The sequence below is a fragment of the Apiospora phragmitis genome, assembly GCF_038363925.1.
Source record: "Apiospora phragmitis strain CBS 135458 chromosome Unknown utg000003l:1.0-2676785.0:1.0-2680665.0, whole genome shotgun sequence".
Lineage (NCBI taxonomy): Eukaryota > Fungi > Ascomycota > Sordariomycetes > Amphisphaeriales > Apiosporaceae > Apiospora > Apiospora phragmitis.
In genome coordinates, this window is record NW_027117401.1 from 1,164,343 (window position 1) to 1,177,841 (window position 13,499).

Consider the following 13,499-nt stretch of genomic DNA (forward strand, 5'->3'; position numbering starts at 1 on the left):
GTAAACAGGCGAGCTTAAATTGCAGGACCAACAGCCAGTCCTCGATATTGCTACAAAGTTGACAGACTATCGAAAAAGATGTCGATGGACCTTTGGGAAGACATGCCCGTCAGAGGTCAGCATTGTGTACCTCATGATTCTCAGTTAGCGTTTGGATCTGTGTCTGATTTTGTTGCAGGGGCGCGCATCTACTTTATGAAGTTCATCATGTGCGACTACTCCCATAAAGACTGTTTGAGTATCCTCAAGAACGTGAAAGATGACATGATCAATGCTACCCTTACCTGGTCATTAACGACTTCATCCAGCCAGATGTCGGATGTAATACACTGTCGGCTCAGGGGGGGCTTTTGATGATACCCTCCATCTCTGGGATTGGAGAATACCGACAAACAATGGAAGAAGCCAATGGAGGAGGCGGGCCTTAATACCAATGGGATCGGATCAGCCTCCAACAGATGGGAAGGGCATCATCGCGGTTTAGTTGAAGTGAATATGCTGGTGGCAATAGAGACGAGCAAAATGATAGCTCGACAAATAAGGTGGCTCATTGCATTTGGCGGAAAATGTAACGAAAAGCAAAGAGAAATACAAAAAATAAAATAAGATGTCGAAAACATTGCACTGTCCGAGAGTCGAACTCGGTTCCTACAATAGCCATTAGGAGATGGGAATCGTAGATGCTAACCGTTACACCAACAGTGCTTACGATGTGTTTGTCATAGTTTGATGGGATGAGTTTGCTTGCAAGTGTTTATATACCGATGTGTTTGTCAACGGAAGCTGCTGCTAGTACCCACGCATCGTGACTTCCTAATGAATGTGGCGGTTTGAAGCGCTGGAATAATGGGTCCTGTAATTATGGGATGAGGTCCCGTCCATTTGCCTACTACTTATATACATGTAGGCATGTACCCCGGCTAAAAACGAATAGGGGTCTGGCTACATATACTAGGTATGGTATTCCAAGGGGTCAATGCATTAGCTATGCTGCCTATAAACCGCCCTACAAGGGGGTCTCGCCGTACTCAACGGCCATCATAGCCGCCCAACTGTATTCTCCCTGGAGCCCTGGAAATCCACATGTCCATATTCCGTTCAACTCTCGTGCCCAATCCTGAGGATCACCGAGTGTTTCCGGAAGTGGTCTGTGTGGTGGTAGTCGTCATGATGCTTGGCCGTCTGCCAACCCACGTACACACAGTAGCTGCCAGCCATGCCCTCCACTGGCTCCAATACCTGCCTTCCTGCGATGCCCAGGCATCCGGACACGTAGCGGACCACGTGCGTCCACAGCGGCCAGGCCCCTTCGTGCCACGCGGCGTTGCACGACTTGTAGATCGCGGTGCCGATGGGATAGCCCAGCAGGGACTTGGAAAAGGGGTTCGCGAGGACTTGATGGGTTAGTGCCATATGGCGGATCGAAACTGGGGGATCCGGACACAGCAGTGCCCTTCAATGATGGTGAAAAACCATCAATATATTCTGATGAAGATATGAAGGTATGATGCTGGGCTAGAGTGTTCCTGACTAGACTCTGTCACAGTCAGCTGTTATCTGATTGCAGATACCATACTTGCAACTAATTACCATGTCTAAAGTGGACTTACCGATATGAAGTTGCGCCTCTTCCGGTCCCTGAGAGTCGTCTTCCCCAGTACAAGCGTACGAAGCCTGGAGAGCCGGCGATAATATCAAGAAGCTTGGTCCAGATTCGCCCAGACTCAAGTGAACCATTGCCGAGATCATGCAAGGGTGAAATATTGACATAAAAAATTTGCGTGATGGGAACGTTGGAAGGAAAGGCGGTCTGCGCCATGATTGATGAAGAAAGATCAATACTCCACCGCAAAGCTTCCGAGAGAGTGGCGATATATAAGCTATCGGGTTTGAAACATGGCCACCTCAGGTACAGGAACACTTGAGATACATGGCACTGCCCATGGAATCTTGACTGCGACAAATTTGACCTGTCAGCTGAAGTACAGCACGGCAGTTGGATATTGAAGGGTGTTGCTCCGCAAACGGACGGTACTCGGCTCAGTGTCGTGAGGTTCCTCGGGCTCCATCCCAATACGTTGACTTTGCGGGGTAGCCACCGTCGCAAATAGACCTACCTCCACACAGTCGTCGAGGCGAGCTTCTACATTTGCGAGTCAATCCTGCCGAGGGTTGCTGGGCCCATACCTATGGTCATATTGAAATCTCAGCCCGACTGCGAGTTGCTGACCTAAAAGAGACCCCCAACCCGGGCACAAGACGGATTATACAAGTTGAGTCACATCCTCAATACTATCCTGCCTCGGCAACTCCCCAGATCTGAGATCAATACGATAGCCGACGTTTAAAGTCGAGCAGACCGTATGGGTGCGAAAGGCCATCTACCGCGTTTTCAGTCTGACTCGATCGGTTCTCGGTTTTGGAGCAGCCAGAATCCAAGAATGTTTCATTGGGATTTCGGGGTGAATGAAACGTAATTATAAGCGTACAGTCCCCTAGAAGCCAAAACATTACTCCGCGACAGAGAATTTGGCTTCGAAACGGTTTGAAATCAACCATATTGCTACCTGGACTCTGAAGTGGATCGTAAAGATGGCACCCATGACAACTTTCGCGGTAGAAGACCCATACCAATATCTGGAGGGTCTGGCCAACTATCATTCGTGAGTTTGTGATGTTGAGTTAATTATCGCCGGTCGAAAGTCAGCTGATCTTGAGCTTAGGTCAGAGGCGCTCCAAGGAGCGATTCCGCCAGTCAACAACCCCCCCCCCCCTCCACCCCCGAAGCCGCCACTAGGCCTGCACACCGAGAGAATCAGCGGCAGCGCCTTCACGTCGCCGCGCGACCAGTCCCTGCAGACCTTCCTCTACCGAGCGCACTCCTCCATGCTACACGGCGACTTCGTGCCCCTGGAGGTGACGTCGGGCTACGGCCCGCAGACGTCATCGGCGGCGGCGGCGGCCCGGCTCAGCCCCAACTCGTACTTCTGGCCCGCCTTCCCCGTCCCGGCGCGGGCGCACTGGCTCACGGGCCAGGACCTGCTGGGCCGCACCGGCGTCCCCGTCCAGAAGGAAGGCGCCGCGGTCTGGGTCTTCAGCCTGACCGAGGCCATGCCGGCGAGCTGCTCGTTGTCCCGCAGGCCGGCGCCCTCGACATCCAGACCGAGCTGGGCTGCCTCCGGGTGCGCCAGAACGAGATCGCCGTCGTCCCGCGCGGCGTGCGCCACCGCGTCGCCCTGCCCGGCGGCACGCCGTGCCGCGGCTTCGTCTGCGAGCTCTTCCAAGGCCACTTCCGGCTGCCGGACCTCGGCGTCGTGGGCACGACGGGCCTGGCCAACGTGCGCGACTTCCAGGTGCCGACGGCTTCTTCGACGGCGCGCTGGTGGACGGCGTCGCCAAGGCCCATAACAACCACAGCAGCGACGGCGAATGGACCATCGTGTCGCGGCTGGCGGGCCAGCCGTGGCGCTGCTCGCAGCCGCACACGCCCTTCGACGTCGCGGGCTGGCACGGGACGTGCTACCCCTACAAGTTCGACCTGGGCCGCTACTGCCCGCTCGGCAACGCCCTGTTCGACGAGCACGACCCCAGCCTGTACACGGTGCTGACAGCGCGGCACCACGGGGCGGCGCCGGGCACGGCGGTGGTCGACTTCGTCGTCGTGCCGCCCGAGCGCTGGAGCGTCGCCGAGGTGAGGGCGGCGCAAGGTCTCGACACGTCCAAGCCGCAGAAGCCGCAGATGGACGGGCTCACGTCGTTTGTCCTGGAAACCGAACGTCCGCTGGTCCTGAGCGAGTGGGCATATGCCTGCGCCCAGAAGAACCCGCAAGCCAAAGGACGCTTGGCCAAGATGTAGCCTCATTCCCTTTTACAGAGATCTCATTTGGGTGACGTACCAAGATCAGTCTTTTCAATTGGGAGTTTGGATGCTTCTCTATGATGTACATTGTATTTTGACCTGTCTACGCAACGCTAGTTGGCTCTCTTCTATGTAGTATGTGCAAGGACAAAGGCAGAATGAAACCTACTTATGGAAAGCTGCTGTCTTCATCACTCGCCCTCCCTCGTGTCAGCCACACCTTAGAGACCTCGTACATGCCCAAGTACAAGCCGCTCCCAACGGCCGTCCAAGCCGCCCGGAGCACCGCACCCCGGAACAAGCCCGGCACGCCCCTCTCGCGCAGCACCTGCCGCGCGACCGCGAGCCCGCCCCGTGCGTCTCCGGCCTTGGCGGCCTGCTTGGTTTCCGCCGGCACCACTTGCTTGCTGTTGTTCTGCTCTTTCTGTTGTTGTTCGTCGCCGCCACCCGCAATCAGCATCATGCGCGTCTTGACAACATCCATGGGCGTCGTGACCACGGCCGCGAAACTCCCCGCCAGCCCCGCGCTCGCCCCCGTGACCACGCCCGTCCGCCACAAGCTGGGTTCTTTGTTGTCTTTGCCGTCTTTGCCGCTGCCTCTCTTCCACAGAAGCTCACGTGCGTGCTCGAAGATGGGGAACTGGATCGCCGTGAACGGCAGGTTGCGCGCCACCATGGCCGTGTACCCGGACAGCAGCTTCCGCCCGGCGCCCGCACCGCCGGCCAGTTGCCGCAGCGCCTTCATCGACGACGAGCCCGTGGGGGCGGCACTACCTGGCTGCGGCTGCTGCTGCTGCTGCGATTGCTGCACCATCTGCGCGTTCTGCTTGATGACCTCGGCGGGCGTCAGGACGACGCAGCTGGCCATCTCGGCGAACGCGCTCGCGGCCGAGTGCACGAGCGGCTGCGGCAGGTTGACCAGCTTCTTTTTGCCGGCCGCTCCATCGGCGGGGCCGACATGACGGCCGAGGAACATCTTGGCTGCCTCGTACGTCGTGAAGAAGGTGCCCGCGGCCGGCAGCGTCGCGACGATGACGATGCCGATGCCTTGGTACAGGCCGCGGAAGAGCTGCCGCGACGGCGCCTTGGTCTTGGTTTTGGCGGGTCTGCGAAGGTCTGCAGGAAGTCCTGCGACTGCTGCCGCGTCTTCAGCGTGTCGAGCGGGTAGATGAGCAGGTCGACGGTGAAGGCCGCTGCGGCGCCGGCCTGGGGTCCGTTGAGTTAGCAAAGGTTGCGCGGCAGGTGAGGGAAAGGAAGAGGCAGGGTAGTTGTGGTTGCTCACAAGCATCACATCTCGATTCGTGCTCCCACTCATGGTGGCACCTTAATATTCAAGGGGGCTTTTCTGACATCTATCGAAGTCTTGTACCTTCAGAACAAAAAGGAGCTTCACGTGAATTCATGAGCTTGAGAATCGTTGAATGGCTATGACGACATTGTTGATCCGATTCAGCTTGGCCAATCAAAATGGGGTCGCAAGTGGGGATGCCTGAGATGCATAAAGTTGTGTACCAGTTCATAACTAACAAGTACTCATGTACAAAAGCAAACGTTCTATTCGATTATTATCAAATGGGTACAGCCACTCACAAAATGCCGACCAGCAAAGACCATTGGCATCCTTATCTGCGATCGATGCTGACTGGACCTGGGTAGGTAGGTGGTCAGTCCCGCGATGCGTTCTTGCGGGTCGGCATCTGTGCGCTCGGGGATGTTGATCCAACTCTCGGGTCGGAGGCAACTACCACGGGAGTCTGCCTTCAACACTGTATGAATCGACCGGCAGTCAATCATCATCGGTTCAGGGATAAGTGTCGGTGTGCACTATGCGATGATTATGCACTAGAAATGAGTGGCTGTTGCTGGCAGTTCCTCCTGGAGCCTAGCAACCACCAAAACATGTTTTTCATCTTAGGTAAGCCCGGGATCACCGTTGGGGACGACAGGGGATTCTCACCTCAGCTCAACTCACCCACCTATCACCGACATGTCGAATCCTCTGACTCACTAACCTTATGCTCATCATTTAGCCTGGCAAGGCTGGTAGTGCCCGAGACTGGGCAGCTGGGGGCTGTACATGGGGGCGCGACCGAAAATACCTGCCGTAATACTGGCCCGGGGCGCCTTCGCGTATGTCAGCCACTCACCCAATCACAGTAATCGCTTTCACCCAAATCTGACATCAGCCTATCAGTAGACCAATAAGACGTTTAGGATGCAATGTAGACATATCACATATTGAAGGCTGCATGGCAGCCTACGAGTGAGCGTTCATGCCGACGCTCCTTCGCCTCTGCCCGCGTGCCAACACCAGTCCTGTAAATACTCCAGGCTCCCGCTTCCCCGGCGCTCTGACATGACACCTCCCCTTTTCTCTCGTTTGGACGGATTCTGGAGGAATCACATCTTGTTTCTTTTCTGTTTAATCACCTAGCGGCAAACTTGTCGCTTTGCTATCCCCAAGTCCCTATCATCACCAGCGAGTGCAACCAGGGCAACAACTTTCACTGGTTGCCAAAGATGGATTATCACAGTCTCAATACCGACCCTGAAGTTGCCGACCGAACCGAAATCAGTCTGGAGAAGCCAGGACCGAACCCGAAACATTTCTGGCAAAAAATTAAATCACAAGATTGGGATCTGCGCAAGATCGTACTAGTTGCTGGTGTCTCGCTACTGGCAATTTGGGGCGCAATAGACGCGTCCTCCCGAGGACTTCAATTAGCGCGATCCGTCTTGAGGGGAGAGAACCGCTCGCCCTGTTGGTGCGGCACGTCGGACGAAGAAGCCGTCGCCATGGGCTGCATCTGGGACCACATCGCCGTCGACTGGCTGCCGCCGCACTGCGTCGACCCCGCGCTGGTGGCCGAGTTCGATGTGGCCGGCTCCGGACCGGCCGGGGCCTGGCCTTACTACATCTCGGACCTGCAAAAGGTGGCCCTGCTGACGGAGACGCAACGGACCCCCGTCAACCTCACCGACATCGACCGGCTCGCGCGCGAGGGCCGCGAGTACTGGACCACGGTCGAGTGGCACATCTCGCACTGCCTGTTCACCTGGCGGAAGCAGGTCCGGTCGGCCGGCGGCGGCGTCTCGGTCGAGCCCTGGAACGATAAGGAGGCGCATGCGTCGCATTGCAGCGAGTATATCTGGAACGTGGTGCGGACGGGCCGGCCGCTGGACGAGGTCAGCACTGTTATCCTTGGCAAGGACCGTCATGTGGATGAGTAAGAACAGGAATTAGAATATGAAAAGGGCGGTTTGGACGAAATAAAAGTATTGCGACTCGAATGTAGTTATATTTAATTAAAATTTATTTAGTAGATATAATGTGGTTTACCTTTACTATATTTTAGTACTTTTATATAAAATAATTTAATCATAATACTTTAAATTAATTAAAATTATTTATTATTAAATTCGCTACTCGATTTTATATTCTTTTTATATATTTATATAACGTAGTTTATAATCTAATTAAACACACGGTTTAATTAAATAATTTTTAAGACCTCGTATAATAAAATATAAATTTATTTAATTATTACGTTAAAAATTAATTAAAACTATCTAGAATCGTTTTCATTAAACGCTTGTATATTATTCTAATAAGTACGAGTATTATGCCCGGGCTCTCCGTATATTTTATAGCGCTATGAGCGCGTTTTAGACGTCCTTATACGATTACTCCTTTTCCGCGATTCGTTTTATAACTGTTTATTAACGTTTTTTAAAGACTGCAGGTCTTTTTTAACTTATATACGAAGTGATCTTTTATTTTATAGCCGTTTTTTTTATACGACGGCGCCGGCTAAGCTGTAACGAACGCTATCCGGGTTTTAAAAGAAACCTAGTAAGACGTACTAAGGTTTATATTAATAATACGAGAGAGTATTTAAACGTGCGATAAAAGTCCGCTTTTATTAATATAACGGGTAATAGTTTATAAAAACGAAGGTAATTAAGGTATATAGATTTAAAAATATTTATAATAAAGTTATAAAAGCTATTTATTTTATTAATAAATTAAATTAATATTTAAATTAATTATTAAAATAAAGAATATTTATATAAAATATATAAGAAACGTTTATTATTATATATTTAATCTTTTTTTTATTAATCCGTTAAATTATTTATAGGCTTATAATAATCCTATTATTAGCTCACGGTGATCCGTTTTTTAGATCACGGTGATCTAACCTTAGTTAGCTTACCTCGGGCGTTATACCTTTATCGCTCCAGGGCTCGTCACGTGACTCGTCGTGCTTTATTATTATGTCCGCTTATATTCGTCCTATCGTTACGCGGGCTAAGGCCGTTTATTTTATTACACGTTATTAAAGTATAACTACGTTCTTATTAATATAATTAGCGGTGCGATCGCTAGCTATAGTATCATAGCCGGATCGGGTTATTATATTCCCGTGCCGGTAAGTAAGGTTTTTAGCCGTATGGTTAAGTCGGGTTATAATATTATCCTCCCTTTTTTAATTATTTTATTTTTAAAGTATTAATTCTATAAATACCTTAATTATTTATAATATTAAGTTATAATAAGTTTCTTTCTTTATTATATTTTATTATATTATATATTTATTATAAATAATCGTATTAAAAAATCTCGGTTAAAAAAAACTATTACGCGTTTAGCTCTTATTATTAATATAGAATCTACGGGTGACTTAATTAATATGCCTTGTATTCGTTATTTCGTTAAAACCTAGCTTATTGTATAAACGAGAAGTCGTTTCGTTACTTAGAGTATATTCGGGTTAGTTATTCTTATAATAATACTTTTATTATATCGGTTTTAATAAAGCTGGCTGCTTAATAAAAAAAATTAAAAGCGGAGGAGTTAGATATAGAGGAAGCTTTATTCTTATTATAAATATAATTATTTATTACCCTAGGTTGTTTAGCCCGTTTTTATTATATAAAAAAGGTTATGGTAGAAAAACGTTTGGAAGCGTTCCGTCGGGGGATATAAGAGCTGAATAAGGAGGATAATATTTCTTCCTCGATTATTAATTAAGAGAATTTCGTCCCAAGTAACCTATATTCTTTAGGTATTTTTAAGGACGTCGATTAATCGTTTTTTAGTTTAGCCGATTTCTTAAAGCTTAGCTCGTTAATTTCTATAGAGGAAGCTCCTTTTTTAAACTTTTAAAGTTCCGCCGCGGTATTCGCTAAGTGTTTCTTAAGTTTTTAGGTGTTATTCTTTAGTGGGTAACCCTTTTACTGGACGAGGTACTGGAAGTTTCGTCCTTTTTTTGTCGATAATTCCGTCGATTTCGTACTCGTGCTGATTCGTTTTAACTTTTAGCTGTGTATCGATTAGGGTTTTTTTAACCGTTAGCTCGAGTAATAAAATATAAAATATAAGGTGTATCCGTATTATTTTAAATAGTAATAATTAATAATTAGTTTTTAAAATAATTTCTATAATTTTAAATAGTCCGATTTTTTTAAAGTCTAGTTTATTATTTAATCGCTTTATTTTAATATTTCGTTATAAAAAATAAACTTTTTTTTCCTTTTTTAAAGGTTAATTTTTTTAACTTTATTTAGTCGGCGTATCTTTTTATTTATTATTAAAAGAAGGTAAGGTCTTATTATAGTGTAATTTAGAGTTCTTTTAATTTTTTAATTTATATAATCGCGATTAATACTAGCTTTTTTTTTTAAAGGTTTTTTAATAATCTCTAGGTTATACTTATAGTTCGTTCGAAATAATAAAATATATATAATTTCGTTATTTATGCTATTATAAGTGAATTAAGTTATTAATAATAATTATACCTAATTATTTTATTCGTAATTAATATAATAGCGTAGATATTATTTTAAGGTCTAGTTTATTTATTTATTCGTTTAAAGGTGGTAAGCCGTAGATAGTTTATGTTTAATATTAAGTTATGTTATAAGTAATTTTTAGAATTTAGCGGTGAACAGCTTATTTTTATCGGAGATAATCGTTTCGGGCAGCCCGTATTAATTAACGATTATTTAAAGAAATATGTATATTAAGTCGTTAATATCGTTAAACTTTTTATATAATAAAAAATAGGTATATTTCGTAAGTTTATTTATAATTATTAAGATATTATTATAATTAACCTTAATTAAAAGTTTTTTTAATAAAGGTAATTTAATAATAAAATTAAATATAATAGTTTTCTACGCTTTATTTAATAATAGAATTAATTATAGTTCTTTATATAGTCGGTATCGGGCGGCCTTAGCTTTATTATAGTGGTCGTATTTACCGATTACTTTAATTACGATTAGTTTAAAGTTTTTATAATTAAATTATCTAATAATCCGTTTCTAGGTCTTAAATACTCCTTAATATCCGTATATAAGGTGCTCGTAGAATATTTTAATAAAGTTTTTATATAATACCGCTCGGGGATATAGATCTTGTTTTAATAAAAGGTAAGACCGTTGCGATCTTCGAGATGATCCCCGGGGTGGTTAGCGGAGTCGGGGGCCTAGTTAAGTTGCCGGAACTTAGTAACCTATTCGTTATTATACTGAACGTGGCTTGTAATATTTAATTATTTTGACGATGTGAGGTTACCGTCCTAGTCGTACGTAAGGATAGTTCGTGTTTCGGGTAAGACCTCTTCTAATGGTTTAGTCGTCGGCTTAGCGTGTCGGCGCGACCGTTCTTATTACTTTTCCGGTAGATAATAGTAAGGTTAAATTTTAAAAAGAATTTAAACTATCGTATTTATCGTTTATTTAGTTTTTTAATAATAATAAATATTATAAAGTTCTTATAATTAATATAAATTTTAATTAGTTTTATAATTTTATTAAAATAATATTTCTATTTTTTATAAGTTTTAATAATAGTTATTAATTCTTTATTATAGATTTAATAATTAAGTTCTAGTTTATTAAGTTTATTTAAAAAAAATACGATAAGGTGTAACTTTTCGTTATTATTTCGTTAATTTAATTATCTTTTAATCGTATAATCCGATATATTAATTTCGACTTTAAAAAGTGTAAATAAGTCTATTACGTAAAGTATTAATTTATTCAAAATCCTGTTCTTAATATGATAAAAAGCTTTATTTTTTTTCTCTATTTATTAAAATAATTTATTCTTTTTTATTAAATTTATTAAAAATATTATTCATTTATTAAATACGGAAATAAATATCCGGTAATAATTAATTAATTTTAAGAAGGATTTAATTTTTATAATATTTATAAGCGTAAACTATTCTTTAATTATTAAGATTTTAAAAGGTTTTATCCGGATTTTTTTAAAAAATATTACGTATTTTATAAATATAACGGATCGTTATTAGAATTCGCTTTTTTTTTAAATTAATTAATAAATTAACGTCCTATAGCTTTTAAAATACTAACTTTATATATTTTTAATATTATTTATTATTCTCGGAATAAATAAGGATATTATCGAGATATATTATAATAAACTTATCGAGGTATTCCCGTAAAATATAGTTAATTATAAATTAAAAGCTAGTTAATATATTAATTAAATTAAATAATATAGCTTAATATTTAAAATATTTATACTTAGTTCGGAACGCGGTTTTTTATTCCTTTCTTTTTTTAATTCGGATTAAGTTATATATATTAAGGAGGTCGAATATTATAAAGATTTTAACGTGTAATAATTTATTTCGTAAATCGCTAATTAAAAGTAAGGGGTACCGGTTCTTAATAATAATTTCGTTAAGCTTTCAATAGTTAATATATATACGCCACTTAGGTTTCCCGTCTTTGCTCTTTTTTGGAGTAAAGAGGATAAGGAAGCCTGCTAATAATATAAATGGTCGTATAATTCCTTTCTCGAGATTTTCCGTAATATACTCCTGGTTAAGTTTGTATATAGGTATAAATAAGGGTTTTTTCCTATTTTTAAAGGGTATTTTATAATCCTATTATATATAAAGCGGTAAGCCTATTTCTAATTTCTTATAAAAAAATGCTTTGAATTACCGGTACTTTTCTAATATAATCGTTGTAATACTCGGCTTAAGTTTTTTAATAATAATATATATTTTAAATATTTTAAGTTTATTAAAAGGTTGTTTTTTAAACCGTTATTTATTAATTAAACCTCTTTTTAATATATTTTATTAAAATTAACTTATTTTTTAATTAATTTTAAAATTATTTACCCGTAACTAAGGTATTTTTAAAATTATATCGTATCTTGCAACGTTCGTAATATTATACGTAATTCGTTTATAACGTTTTTTAATATTAATTAAAAGGTTTATAACTTCTTTTTATATTTTTTTATCGTTATAAATTATAAATTCTTTATTAACAGTTTTAAATCATTATAAGGCATTTTTCTCTTATTATTTAAATTAAAGGTAATTAAGGATTCGTAATGAAATATAGTTTCTTTATACTCCGCTATCGAGTAGCGCTTTAATATAAACTCTTTTTATACTTATTACTAATATAATATATTTATAAATAGCTCGATCATCTATTATTTAATATAGGGACCTATCTTAGTCCGCTTATTATCATCCCTTTATAATAAGCGGCGTCTATTTCTTAAACGTTACTCTTATAAATAATTAATAATTTCTTACGATTAATCTTTATATCGTTATTATTATTCCTTTTATTTTTTATAAGGCGCTTTTTAATATATTAATAAAAGTGTTTTTATACTCTTCCTTATACGAAATACTATTTCTAATATTTAAAACTCAGGTTTTTCAGGTAATTTAAAGGTTTATTGAGTTCGTAATAATTTAGAAACGTTTTATAAGTTTTTTAATATATTAAAATAGTTTTCCTATTAAATATATATTTATACGTCTTAAAAGTGTCGAGCGTTTCTTTTTAAATATCTATAAGCTCGCAATTCTTTTTAAGCGTATTTAAAGCATTAATTTTTAAAATACTCCCTCTTATTTCGTCTTTCTAAATAATATTATTATAATTATTATAAATCCTTTTATATTAATAAATACGCGTATCATTTATTAGGGATTAACGTTTAAATTTTTCCGATAATATAATCCGGGTATAATTACGTAATAAGTCGTTTACTAATCCTTCGGGGAAACTATTTATACTCGAGTTTCTCCGCGAAGTGTTTTATATAAGTATCGTATACGTATAAAATCTATAAGAGCGTAAAATATCCTTCGTACGTAAAGGAAATTTAGGTGTCGTCTCCTACCGCATAATTGCCGTAAATTCTTTAATTAAACCTAGCCGTAATAAGTACTTGGCGTAAATATTTTAAATCGGGGTAAAGAATACTAAAAATAATTAACCATCTATCGGTCTTTAGGTTTCTAAATTTTATAATCTTATTTACTAGCTCCTTTATTAATATATTAACCAGACGTTCGTAAATTATTAATTACGCTAATTAACTCGTCATATTATCCGTAAAGTCGCTATTATTATTATATAAGAGAGGTTACTCCCTTCGTATTATCGCGATATTTCGATTATGGTCCCTTTTATTTTTAAAAGATTTTAAGAACTATTTAATACCTTCTTTATTCGCCAGGTATAAAGCGTACTTATCGTTATAATAAGCTATCCAAGATAAGCTACCGTGTTTAATAATAGCGCTATTACTTTTAATAATTATTATAGGGGTGTTTTTTACCTT

General features: G+C 41.4%; 4 protein-coding genes across 4 annotated transcripts; 2 read left to right on the forward strand and 2 right to left on the reverse strand.

The window, feature by feature from the left end:
* Positions 1-1,098: 1,098 nt before the first annotated feature.
* PG994_002755 (uncharacterized protein) lies at positions 1,099-1,819 on the reverse strand (the record flags this gene model as incomplete). The annotated part of the gene is made up of 2 exons (XM_066854164.1): positions 1,099-1,453; positions 1,611-1,819. 2 exons carry the CDS (start codon positions 1,817-1,819, stop codon positions 1,099-1,101), a joined length of 564 nt encoding a protein of 187 aa, XP_066720019.1.
* Positions 1,820-2,592: 773 nt separating this feature from the next.
* On the forward strand, positions 2,593-3,856 carry PG994_002756 (homogentisate 1-2-dioxygenase; the record flags this gene model as incomplete). Its single annotated transcript, XM_066854165.1, has 4 exons — positions 2,593-2,663; positions 2,724-3,090; positions 3,123-3,391; positions 3,418-3,856. The coding sequence occupies 4 exons, from the start codon at positions 2,593-2,595 to the stop codon at positions 3,854-3,856; spliced, it is 1,146 nt and encodes a 381-aa protein (XP_066720020.1).
* Positions 3,857-4,028: 172 nt separating this feature from the next.
* On the reverse strand, positions 4,029-5,174 carry PG994_002757 (uncharacterized protein; the record flags this gene model as incomplete). Its single annotated transcript, XM_066854166.1, has 1 exon — positions 4,029-5,174. One exon carries the CDS (start codon positions 5,172-5,174, stop codon positions 4,029-4,031), a length of 1,146 nt encoding a protein of 381 aa, XP_066720021.1.
* A 1,205-nt stretch (positions 5,175-6,379) lies between these two features.
* Positions 6,380-7,090, forward strand: PG994_002758 (uncharacterized protein; the record flags this gene model as incomplete). Its single annotated transcript, XM_066854167.1, has 1 exon — positions 6,380-7,090. The coding sequence occupies one exon, from the start codon at positions 6,380-6,382 to the stop codon at positions 7,088-7,090; it is 711 nt and encodes a 236-aa protein (XP_066720022.1).
* Between the last annotated feature and the right edge of the window lie 6,409 nt (positions 7,091-13,499).